Source organism: Pyrus communis, chromosome 1, assembly GCF_963583255.1.
Source record: "Pyrus communis chromosome 1, drPyrComm1.1, whole genome shotgun sequence".
Classification (NCBI taxonomy): Eukaryota; Viridiplantae; Streptophyta; class Magnoliopsida; order Rosales; family Rosaceae; genus Pyrus; species Pyrus communis.
Genome location: NC_084803.1, coordinates 638,424 through 658,859, shown reverse-complemented (window position 1 = coordinate 658,859; position 20,436 = coordinate 638,424). Strand labels below are relative to the sequence as shown.

The 20,436-nt window shown below is 38.5% G+C and overlaps 4 protein-coding genes and 1 pseudogene across 6 annotated transcripts; 3 read left to right on the top strand and 2 right to left on the bottom strand.

The window, feature by feature from the left end:
• Window positions 1-2,796: 2,796 nt before the first annotated feature.
• LOC137743899 (uncharacterized) lies at window positions 2,797-3,078 on the top strand. Its single transcript, XM_068483832.1, has one exon. It carries the CDS (start codon window positions 2,797-2,799, stop codon window positions 3,076-3,078), a length of 282 nt encoding a protein of 93 aa, XP_068339933.1.
• Window positions 3,079-4,089: 1,011 nt separating this feature from the next.
• Window positions 4,090-5,842, bottom strand: LOC137731689 (WEB family protein At1g75720-like). The gene is made up of 2 exons (XM_068470877.1): window positions 5,687-5,842; window positions 4,090-4,645 (listed from the first exon to the last, which is right to left on the bottom strand). Exons 1-2 carry the CDS (start codon window positions 5,840-5,842, stop codon window positions 4,142-4,144), a joined length of 660 nt encoding a protein of 219 aa, XP_068326978.1. The 3' UTR covers window positions 4,090-4,141.
• Window positions 5,843-7,199: 1,357 nt separating this feature from the next.
• LOC137742951 (hexokinase-2, chloroplastic) lies at window positions 7,200-9,981 on the top strand. The gene is made up of 9 exons (XM_068482887.1): window positions 7,200-7,519; window positions 7,765-7,915; window positions 8,000-8,182; window positions 8,450-8,524; window positions 8,606-8,761; window positions 8,849-8,944; window positions 9,032-9,162; window positions 9,251-9,332; window positions 9,429-9,981. Exons 1-9 carry the CDS (start codon window positions 7,245-7,247, stop codon window positions 9,756-9,758), a joined length of 1,479 nt encoding a protein of 492 aa, XP_068338988.1. The 5' UTR covers window positions 7,200-7,244; the 3' UTR covers window positions 9,759-9,981.
• Window positions 9,982-10,467: 486 nt separating this feature from the next.
• LOC137707469 (AP-2 complex subunit sigma-like) lies at window positions 10,468-12,003 on the top strand (annotated as a pseudogene).
• A 743-nt stretch (window positions 12,004-12,746) lies between these two features.
• Window positions 12,747-18,534, bottom strand: LOC137707449 (uncharacterized). 3 transcript variants are annotated; one of them, XR_011064710.1, is made up of 13 exons: window positions 17,006-18,534; window positions 16,586-16,764; window positions 16,443-16,500; window positions 15,637-15,918; window positions 15,245-15,539; window positions 15,057-15,126; window positions 14,915-14,975; window positions 14,699-14,774; window positions 14,521-14,608; window positions 14,022-14,372; window positions 13,733-13,945; window positions 13,594-13,661; window positions 13,358-13,498 (listed from the first exon to the last, which is right to left on the bottom strand). XR_011064710.1 is itself a non-coding variant. In XM_068446325.1 (12 exons), the coding sequence occupies exons 1-12, from the start codon at window positions 17,109-17,111 to the stop codon at window positions 13,040-13,042; spliced, it is 2,238 nt and encodes a 745-aa protein (XP_068302426.1). In that variant the 5' UTR covers window positions 17,112-18,533; the 3' UTR covers window positions 12,747-13,039. The 3 variants fall into 3 exon arrangements, 2 of the variants coding, with proteins under 2 accessions (XP_068302426.1, XP_068302435.1); XM_068446325.1 differs by lacking the exon at window positions 13,594-13,661 and having other exon boundaries at window positions 12,747-13,498; window positions 17,006-18,533; XM_068446334.1 differs by lacking the exon at window positions 13,594-13,661 and having other exon boundaries at window positions 12,747-13,498; window positions 15,057-15,123; window positions 17,006-18,533.
• Window positions 18,535-20,436: the final 1,902 nt, after the last annotated feature.

The window sequence follows — 20,436 nt, the reverse complement described above, 5'->3', positions numbered from 1 at the left end:
TCAATCGAATTATACAATGTTATGTGGAGAAATATATATATATATATATATATATATATAACATTATATTATTGTATTGAAATGTTATGCAGTAATGATAAACTCATTTCATGAGTGAAGCATATAGTTGACGGATGATAATTGCATACACATGCGTCATGCGTGAGGTGTGCACAATCACTATTAAGTCTCATTGTTTGGAGTGTTTAAATTGAACTGTGCAAAAGCCGATTAATTTATGACATCAACGCAGTGATCGCTCATTGCAAGGTTAAAATAAGATAAGATAGTTATGGCGAATGGTCTATATAATTGGAAACAAGTACCTAGGGGCTCCCAAAAATCATGTTTGATGTAATCCCCGTTGAGATTACTGACAAATCTTGCACGTAAAAACATGTTAATCTTAGGTCAGTGGCTGTCCATACTGAAACTGTAAGATCATCTCTAATCGAAGGAGGGCCATATGGCTAATTTTAACCCTCTAGGCCTCCATTAAATTAATATTTTAATGAACAGTGCATTGACATATTTCTTACTATCTCCAACCGAGAGGCTAAAGGGTCATAGGCCAAACTTAGCCCTATGACAAAAAATCATTTCCAATCAAGGGAAGAATTGAAATAAAATGAGGTAATATAGTATGGAATGGTGAAAAATATGTGAGAAATGGTGTAGGAAAAAATTAGAAAAAAAAAAAAAGAAAAAAAAAAGTGGGCTGGGACAAAAAAAATCTTAAACCCTAAACCCTAAAATGGGCTAGGCAAATGGAAAAGAACAAAAAAATAAAAAAATAAAAAAAATAAAAAAAGGGGGTTAGCTGAAGATGGCCAGCCGGTTGGCCCCTTGACCATTTTTTGTCCCATGGGGCCCACGAGCCCTTTGGCCTAGCTTTCGGTTGAAGACGATTTTTGGGCTATTTTCTGCCCTGTGAAACCTTTGGTTTGAGATGGTCTAAACTCCCTCCTATAGCAAGGAAGCAGATGTTTAATAAGTATTTGTAACCAGAATACTCATTGGGCCTTCCAATGTGATTATACATAGTTTGATTTTCGTATTTCAGGAATATATGGATCGTGTGAAAGCATTTTTTAAATTACAGAAAATGTTTTTGAAGAAAATATTTATTGTTCATAAAAGCATATGAAATGTTTCTTACAAAAAATAAAAACATATGAAATGCTTCTTACAAAAAAAAATATCAGCTATGTGCTTATGCGACTCGGATTTTCATTGAGATTAAATCTCACCGCACTGCCTGAGGCCGAAACCTGTCAAGTGCACTAGACATCCAATATGTATTTTCAAAATTTTTCTCATGGCCAGCTATCAGGCTAAAAATACGTTTCAACCGGAGCCCATAAACACCTATATATTATGGGTTTCAGTTGCTAACGGACTCCTAGAGCCCAAACAAACATATTTTTGTCATAAAAGAAAGTACCAATTAGACACAATTATGATGTTGTATTTGGAACTAATTTTTTTCTTAATATGGAATGACTTCACTTAGTTTGGTTATTAAGTTCTTTGGACAGGTGCTTAGTTCATGATTAATACATTTTCTTTACTTTAAGGAAGAAGTACCAATTAGACACAATCATGCTGTATAAAAATCATTAGAACAAACCCTGGCCCTCCACTTTTCATAACATTCTCTGAATCATCTCTCTTCACAAGCTCATCATCTTTTCCTAATAATATACTCCATTTTTTGTTTAACCATAAACAATTATTGATTATATTCGTTTCTTTCATTTCTGCAGGACCCTTTGGCGTTAATTTCCACTATCGAGTATATTTGCGATGCTAGAAACTGATAGGGTCTGGAGTCTGGACCACCTGGATATGAACTTGAGCTAGAAACTGATTCGCATCTTTTGATTTTATTTGTGTTGAATTGACTAATCGAAAGGCAATGATTAGGGTTAGCTTTCCTCAGGCAAGCAGGTACCAAATATATATAGCTAGAAAATGAATGGTAAATTTTGGCATCTCTCGCTCTCACTAATGAACATGAATCAAATTATCATTTAGCTGTTTCTCATTAATTTGAGGATTACTTAGGCTTTGGATAAGTGCAATCAAGCATCTACTTAGGACTAAGAATACTTCAATTTTACTAGTTTACTACTTTAAGAGTTTGTATGGGACTGCTTTGAGACAACTAAAATCGCTATTTGACTACATTTAGTGTAAAATCTCAAAAGTGATTTTCAGGTCATAAAAGCGTTTTATGAAGAAGGACCAACGAGTTTCAAACGGATGCACACCTCCTAAAACTATCTATGTATTAAACCAATTATTCACGTTGAACAGAATGAGCAAGAAGTGGACACTTAGGTTGAACAGCGTTTTAGTTAAGTTGAAGGTTAATAATATATAATTAAGGGCTTTTGTTTTGATTAATAAATCAAGGTTATCTCATCTCACGAGGACAAGTGAAGCCCATGCAAATGATTTGAGCACATGAGAACGCCATTGCATACTCCGAATGTGCATGCTCATCATCATCATCTTTGAGACTTAAGAGAGTTTAAATTTCACAAATATATAGAATACCACCAACCCCCATGGAAATTCACACCCTCATCTCTCTCCCCCCCTTTTTATATTTATAAGACAGACACCCTCCCATGATAGCATTCATTTCCCGGAGGATAAAAACACAGAGAATACAATGCTGCATAATATTCAAAGAAACCACAGCTTCATTGTACAAATAGGTCAAGAGAAACCCTCTATAGCCAAAACTTAGACCCACATCATCAACCTCCCAAGCTGAACTTGTCTGCGATGAAAATCTTCAATCGCTTCAGGAAGATAATAATGAAACTTATTTTTACTGTCCCATCTCGATCAGCCCGCGGCACATCTCCGTCGGGAGCTACGAGCACTCCCAGGCAAAGGAACAGCAGCTGTGACAGATTTGAGCCTCCAAAGACTTCATGCAGTTCGTACTACTCGTCGCACGTGCATTATAACGAGGCCATCGCTGACTGCATCGAGTTCTTTAATAAGTCTTCTTCTGGCAAAGGGGGCAGTTTGGATGATGGAGAATTCAACGTTATGGTTTGATAGATATCATTTCGCATGCATCGATCACAATATCACATTGTTAATTTCTACTTGTGTTTAATATTTGCCTCATTTTTTCGTATAATTAATTTGTGATCTTTGTTTTCGCCCCAAGCCCATGGAAATAACAAGTAATGAAACTTTGGTGTAAGGGTAAATGTTCTTATCCAGTTGCATGCTAAAGTATTTGATTTGTTTGCTATTCATGTCTCTTAGATTGTGGGATTTGAATCTACAACGTACTGTTTCAGTTTGCTTGCGCTATATATCCCCCGATATATACATTCATGAAACTTAAAACAACCTTTACTAAGCATGTCCATATTTTCTTAATGCATGCATTGGTTTTGTTTAAATTATTTCTCATTGTATTATTTTCCCTGTAGCTGGGTTTAATTTCGAACAAAATTTCCTAGAAAGCAAAATGACTGTTGTTTCTAGCCAATTTGAGAAGAGAACTCTATGATGACTCTATCTAGTTTGAGAACAGCTCTAATTAGACAACCTTATTGAAATTTTTGTCATGTGCCTATTTGTCGTCGGATGTCGAAGACTCGAAGCAATATATTGTTCCGGGCTGTCCATCTATCACTAGGTTGGTACTAGTCCAGCAGCTCCAGCCCTATATTTGTATGGCCCATTATTGCTTTCAGCCCATTTCATTAGGGCACCTATTCAATTGCCTAAAGGATGCATTACCCTCAAATTAATAAAAAATAAAAAGTTAAAAATGGTTCTCAATGAAGAATGATAAAGAAAAGGAAAAACACCTTAAGGGTATCAAGCACACTAATTCATTAGGTACTCCATTGAAAGACGCTGATTTATTAAGTATTGTTTATTGAGAAATTATTGTACGGTACTGAAACACAGTCACGTGGTATAATCAATCCACATATAACGTTACAGTTTCATCTTATATAGAGCCAAATATACATAATAGATTAAAAGAACTGAAACATACAATGATACAAAATACACTTTTACAAAAAAGGGTTGAAAAGAGTTGGAACAATCCTCTTGGAGCCAAGAAGCATATGTGTGCATGTATGTTGCAGTTGCATCAAGCATAAGCAACCTGTGAGCTTCCTTTCTTCTTAGAAAAGATCCCGGCGATCAGAGGAATCATGGGCTTCTTCTTCTTTTTCGTGAGAGAATGGTGTCTTTCCAATGTTTCATGAACACCACCTTGTGCAATCATCACTTGAGACATGGAAGGTGGATTTCCAAATGCCACATATCTTTTCTTTTGGAATTCAAAACTTTCATCTTCCTCACTAGATGCTTGTGTTTTGGTTGTAAACTTGGTCGAGTCTTCGTCGACAATCCTAACGTCTTCAATCTCCGTTTCGATGAAGTGTTTTTCATACTCCCGTTCCTTCAGCTGCTGGAGCTCGCGCTTTGTGCGTTCGAGCTCCTGTTTTAGAGAAGAGAGGCAGTTTTCCATGAGCTCACTTTCTTGTCTGGCTTTTTGGAGGCTTTGTTTTGTGTCCTCTAGTTCTGCTCTCACAGTTCCAATTCTGGATAATGCGGGGCCATGCCTATTTTCATTTGCTTCGTTCTGCATCTATATGGATCACGTACAAAAAGAACCCATTCCATTAGCATAGAAATCAAATGGTACCCGTAGTTGAGAATTTTTTATAAATCAAACATATGTAAAACAGTTTGAGGAGAAATTTTTAGTGTAAAGACTTTGACGCTATGTCACTTGTATGTTAAGTACACACAAGATGATCATCCTGCATTTGGATCCATCAAAATGGACTCATGTGAAATTAAATATACAAAAATTCTCATTATACATGTTTTTTGCGTATAAATGAAGTGACACGAAAGTTCGTACTCTAGAATATCTCTACTTTTAAGAGAGTCGGACTGACAGTTGGATAATGCAACAAATAGTAAAGGGGTCATGGATGCTTGCTTTGCTTGCTTGTGGGCCCTCTAAACTCTAAATAAACATTAGTTAATTTTTATTTAAAATAAAAGAAGGGACAGTGCAAGTGCATAGCATATAACTTGGCATCTCTTGATATGAAAGTCAAAGAAGATTAGAAACCTTAATAAAGATGATCAGATTCCTTAATAAAGATGATCAATAAGGAATTAGGCCCTAGTGATGGTTTAGTGTTCTTCACTTAAAATATAGAATATATCAAACTATACATATTCTAGGATCGATGGTGCTAGAATTATTTGTTTATTTAACTTTATATATTCCACCAGACATGATAATTAAGGACAAGTTGTACTCAGCCACAAGCAAAGCATAAATGATTGACTAGTTTCTAGCAGGACCAACAAAGATATTACAAAATCATATTGTAGAGAAAAAACTAATAGGTTGAAATTTTCGATGCACGAAGTCAAATATAAATTACAATACGACATGTCAATACGATATAAAAATATTGAAGAAGTGTAATTTCCTTGATTAAAATGTGTACAAATTACGAAAAATCTTAGCAAAAGAACTTGCATGATAGCAAAGCTAGCTAGTACAAGTAGTAACATTTAACCTAGCTGACAACCCTAATGCAATTATCAAAGTGGTACGTAAATTAAGGGGAACATAAGTTATATAACGGATGGATGAAGGATGCACCTGTTTGAGCTGGGAGGCATAGAGCTCTCCGGCAAGAACTTTTTCTCCGAACAACGCAACTGCCTCTTTGACGGAGCGGAACGGTTGCCTTGTATCGATCTCCGCCCTCCTTGTCCTCGTCACTTGCATTCCTCCTCCTCCTACTTCTTTCTCCATGTAACTTTGGAAAATGCGGCACTCGTGGGATTGGATGAATGAAAGATGGCAACAAGAATGTGCTTTTTATTTGGACGACTACTAGTTAGAGAGAGAGAGAGAGAGAGAGAGAGAGATGGTATGGCTGGTTAGACTGACAACTTATAAGTGATTGAGGGAGAGAGAGGGGGATATAGGAGGGGGGGAGGTTGAATTCGTTTCTTCGCGTCCACTTCACTAGATTTCTGTTAGTATCTGTGAATGCGAAAGGCGGTGGATGGATGGGTGGCTTCGTGGACTTTGACAATAGAGAGGGACTCCTCGCCAAATGCCCCCAACACACACCAACTGAACAAACTCCGCCAATTCCAAAGTTACCCTTTTCACACTCGTGGGACTTACTGAGTCTTATACAAACGTGGCCCAGCCCAGTCATACCCAACCCTACTAGTATTGGGCTTGCCCACAAGATCCACAATCCACAAGTAATAGTGAAGCTTTACATATCTCAGTACTTTACCGTGATATTCCGAACTAATGAAGTCACGTCATATGAAAATTAAAAAAACACATGATATCGCATTAATTGTTTGGACAACGTGTAAAATCCCTTCTCCCTTGTAGCAACCAACGAAGAGATGAGAGGGCACACATGAACAGTAATTTGTCACAATCATGTTCCAAAGTATCAATATTGAAGGTTAATAAAAATTTCATAATATCAAAAGGAGAATCATTAAAAGGATTAGGATAAGAATCATCAATCAATAACAACAAATCAATAAGATCTTAATCTCGGCCAGATTCCTCTTCCTTTGCCTTGTGTTTTACAAAAATTAATATTTAATGGAACGGGAGAGCATATAAAAAAGAAATGCTGCCGGTCCAAGTCACGGTAAGCATATTAGGACTGGATATACCAAAAAAAAGTGAAAAAACATGTTGCAAGCAATTAGATTTCGACCTAACGCCACCAAACTACAGACCGTTGTTTGCGTCGCATCCACAAATCCACATTGTTTTATCCGTCCATCTAAATTATTTCTATATTATTCTAATTAATGAGAAGAGGATTGTATTAATTTCAAGTTTAAAGGAAGTATCACTGATCATGCTATTTGATCAACGAGTCTAATTTGAGTTTAAAAAATGACTGATTGTTTGGGTAGTTAAAATTTTTCTCTTCAACACGTTACGTTTTAAGTTCAAACTTTCTTCAATGTAGCTTAAATAGTGTATCCCATCAAATTTTTAATGTAGTTTAGAGTAGTATTATCGAGTTTAACGACTTAGACCAGTTCTTGTTAGGTTAGTTAACTGTTGAGGACTATTTGCCAGTTGCCATCCACAGATATAAAGACCAATTTATGCAACACCAACATTCCCACTTCTTTCCTTTTCATAGATCTCACCGTACTACACCATGTCAGCTGCTGCCACTTCCCCAGCCGTTGGATCTTTCTACCTCCGGCGCCGATCACCTACGGTGTCCATGCCTCGTTTCAGGATGGCCGTCCGATCCGCCGCCGTTTCCCTCACTCCGCTGTTGACCAAGTTACACAACGACAGTGCCACTCCCCTGCCCCTCCTGCGCCACGTGGCAGAGTCCATGGCCTCCGACATGCGTGCCGGGCTCGCCGTGGACGGCGGCAGCGACCTCAAGATGATACTCAGCTACGTTGATTCCCTCCCAAGCGGGTACTTTTTAAGTTCAAGTTCCACTTGTACTAGTGAAATAAAAATAGTTGCATACTTGCCAACGACATTAACAGTTTACATAAAATTTCATTTGTCCGCTTGTAAGAAATTGTTTCGTTATATGTGTCAAACTGTCATTTGCAGAAGAAGAAAAGCGGTGTGCTGCCGGTGTCCTTTCTCAGGGACCACGTGTGTAGTGTTGCAATACATAGAAGTCTTATGTTATTTTGCTTATGTTTTTGAAGGAATGAGGAGGGGTTGTTTTATGCACTGGATCTTGGAGGCACAAACTTCAGGGTGCTGAGAGTACAATTAGGCGGCAAAGATGAGCGCGTGATTGCAACCGAATTCGACCAAGTTTCCATCCCCCCGGAGCTCATGTGTGGCACCTCAGAGGTAATTTTACAGAAAATTAAATGTTAGTTTGTCACATTTTGTTACATACATTAGTTAAAGCAATTTTGATTGTTCACACTGCAGGAACTGTTTGATTTTATTGCTTCTGGTTTGGCAAAGTTTGCACAAAAGGAGGGTAATAACTTCCACCTTCCAACTGGTACGAAAAGAGAAATTGGATTCACATTTTCGTTCCCTGTGAAGCAGACCTCCATTGATTCCGGCATACTAATTAAGTGGACAAAAGGCTTTTCCGTCTCTGGAACGGTTAGTACTTTCGTTTCGACGCATTTCTACTTTTTCGTTTCATTGCTTCTTTGCTTCATTTTTCTAGAGATCTTCATTGGATAATCGTGTAAAAACATGAACATTGTATTCTCATTCAGTGAATTTTGTAGCGTACTTTAGTCGCGTATTCATACAAGAGATTTAGGTCTAAATAAAGTACATAATAATCAAGAGATTTAGTGAATCTCATAAGAAACTTGTTAACTTCCTGTGATCATAGTTAAAATCTTGTGAAAATATTTACAGGCAGGAAGAGATGTGGTTGCTTGTTTGAATGAGGCTATGGAAAGGAAAGGACTCGATATGCGTGTGTCTGCTCTGGTATGCCCATTTTATGCTAGCATCCTCGTGCAAAACGTTTGATGAACAACTGCCAATCTGATATAGTTCAATGCGTATTAGGTTAACGATGCTGTAGGAACTTTAGCTGGAGCAAGATATTGGGACGATGACGTCATGGTTGCTGTCATTTTGGGTACTGGTACCAACGCTTGCTATGTTGAACGTGTAGATGCTATTCCCAAACTACAGGGCCAGGTTTCTTCTTCCGGCAGAACGGTGTGTAAGACTCCAAAGTTGTCTCCTGTCCTTTCTTTATGGTCTTAGCTTAAATTTATTTCTCAATCTTCCCAAAATTTGGATCAGATTATCAACACTGAGTGGGGAGCATTCTCAAATGGTCTTCCTTTGACGGAATTCGATAGAGATATGGATGCTGCTAGCATCAATCCCGGTGAGCAGGTAAGCTTTACGTTTCTATTGGTTGGATTTTTAGTTTTCTTATTCTTGCTAGTAACCTTATACTTGTTGTTTGTAATTCATATGAAGATCTTTGAGAAAACAATCTCTGGAATGTACCTTGGGGAAATTGTAAGAAGAATACTAGTAAAGATGGGTGAAGCAGATGCTTTGTTTGGTGAATCTGTCCTAGAAAAACTATCAGCACCTTTTCTACTCAGGTAACATATATAAGCTTCCTCAAATAAGCTTGACATCGAGTTCCTTATTTCTTCGTATGCTGAAGTAAGTTATGAACTGAGTTTTTAGGACTCCAGATCTTTGCGCTATGCAGCAAGATGCATCTGATGACCTTCAAGCCGTTGGATCAATCCTATACAATGTAGCAGGGGTAAACTTCCTAATGTTGTATTGTATGATCCAAAGCTAATTTCATTTTTCGAGATCTTTCCCTCATTAATTAATCCTTCTTACTCTAATTCGTTAGGTTGAGTCCAGTTTAAGTGCAAGAAAGATTGTGGTGGATGTATGTGACACCATAGTGAAGCGAGGAGGGCGCTTAGTGGGTGCAGGAATAGTAGGGATACTGCAAAAGATGGAGGAGGATTCAAAAGGTCTCATATTTGGCAAGAGGACTGTTGTGGCCATGGATGGAGGGTTGTACGAAAACTATCCACAATACCGTAGGTATTTACAAGAGGCGGTGACAGAGCTTCTAGGGACAGAGATTTCAAAGAACTTGGTGATCGAGCATTCGAAAGACGGGTCTGGTATAGGGGCTGCTCTCTTGGCTGCTGCAAATTCCAGTTACATATGATATGACATATGAGCGGGACTTGTAATAGTAGAATGTAATTAGCCTCTGATGAGAAGGGGTTGTAAGTAATTTGAGTCATTTGGTTGGACTTGGTATTGTTTTGGAGAATAAGATAAGGAGTGAATGAGAGATTGAGAATATAGGATTCACCTCAAAGTTGTAACTTGAGCAGTAGCTTGTACAATTTCTTGGATCATAATGCACCATGATTTGTGAGGTTCAATTTTGTCGTTCACTTTTTTATGAGAAAATAAAACAAAAGGATTACAAGGTAATCCTAATTTCTATCGCAATTTAGACTCACAATCAAATTTCAGTAATAACATTTGTTACGAAATTCGTTTTTTTGGATATCCGAAAAACCTAATGAAATAACTAGCAAGAATTTTTATCTACCGTAATTGTTTTGAGCCTTCAAGATATAGAATATTTACTGGGCGTCGAATTAACGGTTGGCTCAGAATTTCTATTTTTATCATTCATTTAATGAGTTGTTAATAAATTATTGTTCAATTTTAAAATGGACCAGCAACAAAAACAAGAGTTCTATGTAATTTTTTTTCCATCCATTTTATGAGTTGTTAATCAATTATTGTCCAATTCTAAAATAGAACGACAACAAAACTCAAGAATTCTATGAATAAATCACTTAAATTATGTGACGGCATTTCAATATTACACGAGAGTTCAAATTAACCGTTAGATACTTATGTTGACCAAGACCATCAACGGAGACAAGTCTCCCCTACGCAAGTTAAGCACACCGTTTTTTATCTTCCACTTTCTCTTACCCGCCCTGCGATCCACTGGAACTCCGAGACGACATCGCGCAACGAAACCGAAAAAGAAAAGGGAAGTTGGTAGCTTTCGTCCCGAAGTTTTGGGGTTCCGCTGCTGTTAATTTCTCCAGTTTTGCTTCGACAATGGTACTCCTCTCTAACCATTTCAGTGTTATTTGATTCGATTTTCAAAATCTGACCCGATCCAATTCGTTTGGCAGATCCGATTCATACTGCTACAGAACCGGCAGGGAAAGACCCGGTTAGCCAAGTACTACGTTCCTCTCGAGGATTCCGAGAAGCACAAGGTCGAATACGAGGTATGATCCTCATATTTCAATTAAGTTTTAATTTTTAATTGTAATTTGTGCGACAAGTTTTGACATTTCTAGGGTTTTTGAATTCGATGGTAATAATAGGTTCATCGTTTGGTGGTCAACAGAGATCCCAAGTTCACAAATTTCGTCGAGGTTTGTAATTTAATTTGCTTTTGTTTTTGGAAAATTTTCTTTAATAAGTTGGTTAAACCAAAGATTGAATTTTCTGAATTAATTTGCAGTTCCGTACACACAAGGTTATATACAGGAGATATGCAGGATTGTTTTTCTCACTGTGTGTTGATATAACTGACAATGAGCTGGCATACTTGGAATGCATTCATCTGTTCGTCGAAATTTTGGATCATTTTTTCAGCAATGTTTGTGAGCTCGATTTGGTCTTTAACTTTCATAAGGTCCGTTGTTGCGTGTTCTCGCTTTCGCTTGATGTGATTATTTGCTTTTGTGTTTAGTGAATGAGTCATTATTAGTCACCCCACGCTAATTGTATTCGAAACTTACCTTGGATAGCGGTAAGAGTAGTCTATCTATATGAAGAATGAATAAGCCATACTACTAGCCATTGTTTTCTCCTTCAACGTTACCGTCGATTAATGTTAGGTTTTAACCAAGCCAGGATGCATGGTAGACGCCAGTACCTAGAGTTGTTAATACCTTGGTGTTGCAGTCGCATTTGTTAACTTACTGATTAATGTTTTTCATTTTCGTTTATCAAAGGTCTATCTGATACTGGATGAGTTCATTCTTGCTGGAGAGCTCCAAGAAACAAGCAAGAAGGTAAGACCACGAAGAAACCAAATTACCTTGCTTTTGTGCCACTTCGTGTTTATTCTGATGTTATGTAATCATTGGTGGTCTGAATTTGGTAAATGTTATCTGCATTGCAAATATAAGACATCGAAGCTATTTGTTTCATGGATTGTGTTGTGCTTGCAGGCAATAATAGAGAGAATGGGGGAACTCGAAAAACTAGAGTGAAGATTATCGTGTGGGTGACAAGTTTTTAGGATTGCAGTATTGGTTCTTTGTTTCTGCGGATCGTTTCAGTCAATTCTTGTATCGCCATTCCTTGTGTGAATTCCTCTCATGTAATAAACCTTAATTGAACTAGAAGGTTTCTCTTTTTCATATCTCCCTTGTACCCGGCTTTTCCCCCATTTTGGCATTTGTGTTTGAAATGCATGTTCATATAATTGAAGGCATATACACGACCACCGTGTCTGTTTTTCAATACTTCTGTTTCCAGATAGGCACTTTTGTAGTTTACATGGAGCAATGGGTTGCAAGTTAGCAGACAAATCATAGTGTTCTTTGACATTGCTTGGAACAGGGGTCATGTTATGTAGGCTTTGCTTGCTAAAGTGAGAGCTCCTATCCTGTTGCGCGGACCAACGGTAATGTAACAAAGCGATGCTTAAGCCCGTGGAAGTATAAGCTGGACGTATTCGGGGGAAATCCATTTGAAAATTTTGAGGGATACTTCCTAGCAGCTCAAAAATGGAGAAAGCATGAAGTTGAGTAATCGACTCATGTTGTGTGATTGACAATGCGATACTGCGGATCGGCAAAGAAATATGCTTTGGATAGCTCTGAAATCAAATCAAGTCCTTGTCATGCAAGACAACATTGTACAAACCAAGTGCCCCACGCAAAGAGACCAAATAACACTAAAAATACCAAAACCGAGTGCCCTAGAAACCAGTTCTCTACGCAAAGAGCCCAAACTTGCCTAGTGGGCGTGCCTCCAAATCATTCAAATTGTTGGCTCTGTTACGATTTGGTACAGAAGAAGCCATTTTCCGAATACGAGCCAAATTTGAGCCCCAAGGGGAGTGAGTTTCAAAAGGACATACAGACTGAGTACTTTGTAGAGCAGAAACATTACTAATTTACTATTATCTTCTTTGTAAAAGATGAACAATGTGCCTCAAATATGTTCGTGAAAATATTACTACAAAACCTTTGCAGCCTACTAGTCTAGGGCATTTTTCCTACCAACCGAATCCCTCAGCTTATCAAGACATGGCCGAAATGCCGGGTGATAACTTATACATTATGTTCATCTTTTATTGAGTCGCGATAAGGTTAAGCAGCAAGTCCCCCGCTTCTGAACAGAAGAAAGAATGAAATAATTTACGAACCAGCTACTTCCCAATAGAAATTATTAGAGGTGCTCGCTGCAGAGCAACTGCAGTGGCAATGCACTTCCAGAACGAAATCCACCTCCAGATTCCTCGTACACAGAAGGTAGATGGTGTTCTTGTCGTTTTACCCTACCGGGAGGAAAAGATGAAGTAACAGCCATTAGCTGCTGCTGTTGTTGAGACAGTGGTGCGTATTTGGGACCAACGAGTTCAAGCGTTGACGGGGATGGAGAAATAAGGCCTTGGCTGCATGGAATCAACATCGAATCCTGCCTTCCATTTTGCCAACTGGGAAAATGAACTGCAGGCGCCGAAGTTCCCACTGGCCTGTAATTAGCAGCCAAGTGAGCGGCCCAAAGCCTCTGCTGATGCTGTTGGAGCTGTAGATGTTGCTGTTGAGGTTGCTGCTTCATCGATGCTGTGGGACTTGCTTGAGGATCAAATGGGTTGCCATGATATGGGGGTAGCTGCATCTGGGCCTACATTTAAGTATTATTTCCTAAATTTAGTACTTAGCATTCAGTATTTATATTCAGCATTATTATTATAGGTCTATAATAGTAAAAGGTCTTACTATTTAGAGTCAAAGTTGATCAGGTCCCTCTCAACTTTCCGTTACGTATATTAGACCAAATCCTGGTTCTATTAAATGAATCTAAGCTTCACAGAAGAAATGGAATAAAACGAAAACAATTGAAGGAGATTGAAAAAACCTGCTGAGACACTGAAGGATTGTTAGGGTGAGCAGAAGAGCTGTACTGAGACTGGGGCAAAGAGAAAGGAATGAGTGTGTGACGTTGCATGAGAGGATGAATATACGGGCCTTGGGATTGTGATGATGGCTCCATCCCCTTTCTAGCTCTGCTAAAACTATTATTTGTTTCTGAGCCACCACCTCCAGCTGACAGTGACAGGAAATCAAAACTCTGCAAGAAATGAGGCCAGTGAGAATATCATCAAAACTCTGCGATGAACCAATAGCAATTACAACACTCAGCTTACCTGCTTTGGTGAAGCGTATGCTCGAGATCCCATAGCGAACTGTGGCTGATCTTGATGGAGCTTCGTCTGCTGCAGTGTACCGTTCTTAGCTTCGGCTGAATTTTTTTCAGAACTAGAAATACCGATGCTACTAGTAGCAACAATCCCATTTGAACCATTGTTTGCATTAGCATAGACATTAACTCCCAGAAGAGCCACCTGTTTTAATCCTTCATGTGGTCTCATTTGATTAGGCTGTAGCTGTAACTTATTCTTACACTCGGAGTTTTGTAAAGCCTGAATCAAGTGACTTATGTAAACATGAGCTGCGCACTTCTTACACGACCTTCTACCATTGAGAACAGTAGTAACCTGTATAGTTGACAGTCCACCATACCCTCAATCAGAAGCTTCACATGGTATAGAAATTTGAGAAGAAAAGAGTGGCGCATATTGAGATGTTAAAATAGCTGATAATCATACTATGGCATCATTTGAAAACTGAAAGCCCTCTCTTCACCTTTCCAAAAGATGAACTATTTTGGACAGAAGCTCTCGAGGTAGACAAGGCAGCATCCAGCCAGTGCGGAATTTTAGCAGCAGGAGACCTTGAATAATAGCTAAAAAGCATGAGGAACGTGAAAAATACAGAGAAATAAACTTATCTAGAAAATTTAACAAGGAATGAAGATAATTACTGTGACAATGATGATGGACTATCATTGCTAGCACCAAGAGACACACTTGAAGACAAGCCAGGCCACAATACTGGACCTTAGAAGGAAAAAAAAAAAACAAAGATTATACAATCTTTAAGAAATTGATATGCAATGCTATATTAAAACACGTTTTTCACAAGTGAAAGTGAAATTACAGCCAATAGTGAAGAAGACTTTTCAGTAAACAAGAACTACCATTTTTCTTGGCTTCCTGATCCGTATCATGCAGTTCAACTTGACCTCTAATAGTTGTGCCCTGAAGAGTAATCCAAATCTTAAAATCAGACCGATCTCACCCAATGGATATTTGACTTAGATTTGATGAGTTAATGCTTACCAACTCCAGTGCAGTTACTGGTTTTCTCTCAGGAACCGAGGACAACTCTTGCACAGGCTGCTTTAACCTGCTGGGAGATTAGACAGATGATAATGTTCAAAAACGAAACAAATACGTGGACACACATACACACAATGAAATAGAATAGAAAGGGACGGAAGCCAGAATTAAGTTGAAGAACTACCCACCGACTATCCAGGCTTATATCAGATTTGCAAAAGTTGTCAGCATTGCCTGTAGCAGGGTTTTCATTGCACCCCTCAACTTTCACTGACAATGACGAAACATTCAGATTTTGAGGAACGGAATTATCTGAACTTATACATGATTTCCTGCTGTTAGGCAATTCAGGCTCATGTTGACTACTGGGTTCGTTCAAACAATCAACTTGATCAGTTTCTTTTCCTAATCTTTCTACATTTGATGGATTGGCGGCCTTGGTAGCTCTCAAGGGGCAATATGAACCCAATTTCTCTTTTCCATCTGCAGAAACCAATACTACCACATAAATTAACAGTCGGGCACAATGGTAAATATTTAAGAAAAAGAAGATTTATGAGAAGCGAATAACGAATCAAACCTTCAAATGCAGATGTCAAACTCTCCTTTGACCCTGGCAAACCTGAAGGATTTGCATCTAATGATTCGATGTCTACTGTACTATTATCATTTACGTCGTTCCTGGGGAACAGTCCAGCCAAAGCATACAAGGTCTCCACAACTTCTTCCTCATCTTTTGTGATTTCTGAGCCGCCGTCTTTCTTCATAAGTAATTCGATCCCACTCATCGGATGGTTCACCTTCTTTGCATCTGGTAAAGACGGGGACGGAGATGCAGATTCACGGTTGCGCTTCTTCATTGCTGCAAGGGTATAAACAATTTCAAAAAACAGAAGACATCCATACTTCATCAACAGAATATGACAGGAACTGTTTCATTTTTTTTTTATTTTTTATTTTTAATTCCCTATAATCCGAAAGGGACCCGAATCATTGAAAGCCATTAAAGTATCTCTTTTGGAAAAGTTAAAACTACAGAAACAAAAGGAGGGCTAAATCACAGACCCAAATATAATAAATAATTTAATAAAAGTGGAAGCATCATATTAAATTGAATTAAAGTTGGGAAAAAAACTGACGAAACCTTGCTTCCCCAAAAAGGAAGAAAAAAGCCAAAAGCTTCAGTTTTGCTTCACCTCTAATCCAGAATTAAATCTAAACCAAAGAATAACAAACTCAAGAAACTCCCCAGAAGACCCACCAAACAAATCAAATCCCAAATAATTAAATAAAAATATAATTAACTCAATAAGGAAAATTTAGCATTGAAATTAAAAACAAAAATAAACGAGCAAAATTTCGCACTGTTAATTCAAACCCACATACCTGATCGCAGCTTCCGTGGAACAGAGGCATGATCAACGCCATTGCAATCATAAAAAAACTGGAAAAAAAAAAAAAAGGAGAATTAAAAACAGAAGAATAAAACACGAATCAAAGATTTGGGTAATCGACAGAAGTAAGCAAACCTTTCTGGGAAGCTTAAATCTCTTACTGGGGAGCTCATCGTCTCTGTCAGACACGTTGCAACCCATTTCGCAGTCTCGAAAGCTCGTCGTTTTTGCAGTGCCAAGAGCACTTAATTTTCTGAGCCTCTCTTTCTTCGTTGATTTTCCAGAGAGCACAAAGTCCCCACCACCATCCAAACCTTCAAAATTTCAGAAGAACAAAATAAACGAACCAACTACTCAGAGGAAAATAGTGGTGATAATTATAAGGGAAGGAGGCAGGCATTATCTGCAAGGCTTTTATCAAAAAGCTACACAGATAACGACACGTAACCATGAAGCGTTTTTGGAATTTTCTCGGCCGTTTTTTGGATTTTCTCAGCTGAGAAAATTCCAAAATTCGAAAACGGTGAAATATTTTTTGGGATTTTAAAATTTTACAAGGGAAGAGCTTGGTGTCGTTGTTGGGTCCAGAAGATTGCTTGAAGCGAGTGGCTCCTCCTCCACGTCTCACGTGTCGATGCTTGGTGGCAGGTGGTACTAACATCTGGAATTTTGAAGGATTCTGGACCGTCTGATCGAGCTCGAGAAACAGATCCTTCGTCTCTCTGCAAATTTTGAGCTCAGCTCTCTGAAATCTTCAAACTTGGATCGCAGATACGATGAAATGGGAGAAACTCAGGTGAGGAAAACGAAAAGACAACGGAACCCAGATGCTGGATTGGGGTAATGAGGAGGAGGCAAAGGTGTTGAAGAAGAAAGTGAGCGAGAACAACGTGTAGAGAGAGAGAGAGAGAGAGAGGATACAGAGAGCTTTTTGTGTATTTTTGCGAGTATTGCTAGCTATTTAGCGAAACGAAAAGGTCGCCGGAAACAGAACCGAAAGAGTGGGGTTTGGGTTATTTTTTTATATGTTTTTTTTTTTCCCCAAAGAAAGAGAAAATCGTCGATTTATTAGTTGCTTCGATCGTTTGCCAGATATCACTCTCTCGTTTTTTTTTTTTTTTTCCTGGGGGGAGTGAAAAGAGCTCAGAAAATAAGCAGAAGCAAAACAGAGGAGATTCAGAGAGGAGGAGGAGGAGGAGAAGATAAGACAAAAAGCAAAAGCGATCAAGGGCAAATCGATTTGTAAAAAAGCCACTGAAATGTAAATCACTTCCGCTCCCCCACTCGTGCCCAGAGAATCAGGTTCTTCTTCGTGAGAGAGAGAGAGAGAGAGAGAGAGAGAGAGAGAGACGTAAGGGTGAAGAGAAAAGGAAGAAAAAGGGTCTTCTCTGCGACTGAGAGACCCGTGAAAATAATGTGGATTGGGGAGAGAGGAGAGTTAGATCGCATTAAAATTATTGAAAATTAAATGGGAAAACAATTAATGCTGCCGATTCGATTGGAAACCCAATTTTCTTCCACCCAACCCACCAAATTAAATCCAACAATTTCTCTCTTTATTTATGATCCGAACCCATTCATTGAATTCATCAGCTTCCCAAAAGCACTTATGGGAACAGTTGACACTGAAGGAGCCCAGCCAGCTTTAAAAATTGAAGCTTGAATTTGGAAAACCAGAGAGAAAGCAGAGAGAAGAAAAGCAGAAAGCCAAACGCAGAACCCAGAAACCACAAAAATGCTTCCGAAAAGACGGAAAGACCGAAGCTTTTTTCCTTCTTCTCCCTCCCACCTCACGTCATTCTACCATCCACGGTAACACTCTCTCTATCAGTCTGTGGTCCCCTCGCAGCCGATAGATCACACACCATCTTCTGATGGATCGGACAACTTTATATCCCGCGTGGCATCCTACATCAGACAAAGCTCCCACCTCCACCACCTGCCGTACCACTTCACCTCCGCCGCGCTCGCCTTCTCCTGCCGTCAGTGTGGAACCCAATTTCTTGAATCCGACGGTTGTTACTCTTCCTCGTGGCAGCATCAGAAAGTTCTCCGTACGAAACGACTGTGCTTCTCTTTCTTTGTTTGCAGCACATCCATTGGTTATATTATGTATCTCCCTCTTGCCGCACCCAACAATTCTCATTTCTCACCCAACGTACGTATACGTATATCTGTATGGTACTCTCTACAAATACGTACGCGTATAGTGTGCGTGTAAAACGCAACCCAACGGAAGTCAGGAAGGAAGAGTGGAATAGTAGATTGCAGAATGCAGGGCAACTTGTGTGCACGCTCCTAATGGGCGCGTGGGCGAAGGGTGGGAATTTTTAGTACAAAACGTGTGCATCTATCTGTGAGCGTCTGACTGAGTGACACTAAAATCTGCGGATGTGCATGCAGCTGCAGGGGAAGATATAATATGTCTAATTCTAGAGAGAGAAGAGCAGTTGCTTTGGGAGTCACGAGGGAAGAGGAGGGAGAGAGAGGAGTTGGAAACTCGGCGATTAATTGGTTGGTTCCCGGCGATTTTTTATTTGTCGGGGAGTAGGGGGTTTGGGGTTTATACAGTAGGTTTCATTCTCTGGAACTTGAAGCGGCAGAGGGAGAGAGAGTCACGTTTGTTGCGTGGCTCGTTCTTTACCGGGCAATTACTAAAGAAGGCCCTTAGCTAAATTTTTTTCACGTAATAAAGAGACTCCACATTGGTATTCCAGACGCATAAGATTATCGATTTTTCACGTGGCATTGCATAACTGTTTTAAGTTACCGTCACTTTAACGTCTCTATTTGAAATAATTCGAGGCAAATGTAATTGGTGCAATGCAATCCAGGATTCCATAGGTTCCAGATTGTTAAGAAACCGGGAAAAGTGGTGTTTATTCGATATCGGGTAACGTGAATAGCGTCAAAACCCAGAGACATGTTGGATCTCACCACTCATGCTTAAAATATGGTGTTTGTTATTTCCCATATGTTGGGCGTCCACATTTACCAAAGTCGAATAAACATTTGCATCTGTTGTTTGGACCTGATTATCATTGGTCCCCAAAATTGGAGAGAAATGTGTATTTGTTATGGCCCATTGGGCCTTCAATAAAACACCGACTTTTCTGTAGCATTCAAGTTAATGGACTTAGTATTTACAATGAGCTACTTTGTGAAAATAAATAAATAAAAATATCCACGTGGCGATATTTTATTAAATTTGTAAGACTTAAAATATTTGCCACATCAGCATATGTATGAAATTTTTGACATAGTTAACAAAAAATTACATTTTTATACTAAAAAGTCAATTCTGGTACGATTCACTTTACCTTTTATTTTGTCTTTATCGTTGAAATTCAAAGTTTTCAAGTTTTTTTCATTAATTTTTCTAAAAAAAAAAAAAAAAAAAAAAAAAAAACAGAACAAGGATTAAGTAGTTTAATTACTTACCTTTTCATTGGAATTAGCGGCGAGCTGGAGAACGAGAAGAAAAGCGAGAACGTGAGTGATTAGAACCTTCAACATCATTTTGCCCATGGGGTATTTGTATATACTCAATCTCTCGGAGGCGCCGTACGGTTAGAACTGAGAACTGGTGTGGTGTTTATAGAAAAGTTTCATGAGGTTCATGGGACATGGAGGTCATTTAATTCAGTGATACATCGATGACAAAAAGTGCTCCACCATGTAAATAAAGTTTAGAAAGTTACATACTTTTAGCGAAAATTACAATTTTATTTTTATAAATTTGAATTATCACGTCTAAATTCTATGAAATTAACTTTAATTAGTGAATGGATATATGTTTAATTTTTTTTTTTTTTTTTTTTTGAACGCGGATATATCTTTAATGTTTTTGGCTTCTACTGCTAGCGAAATTAACCATATGTGTTCAATTTTCAGACCTATAAACCCATAAATGTGAAAAATTCAACGGTCATATTTAATGAGTTCAATGTACGTGTAGATAAATTGTTCAAATACGTATGTATGAA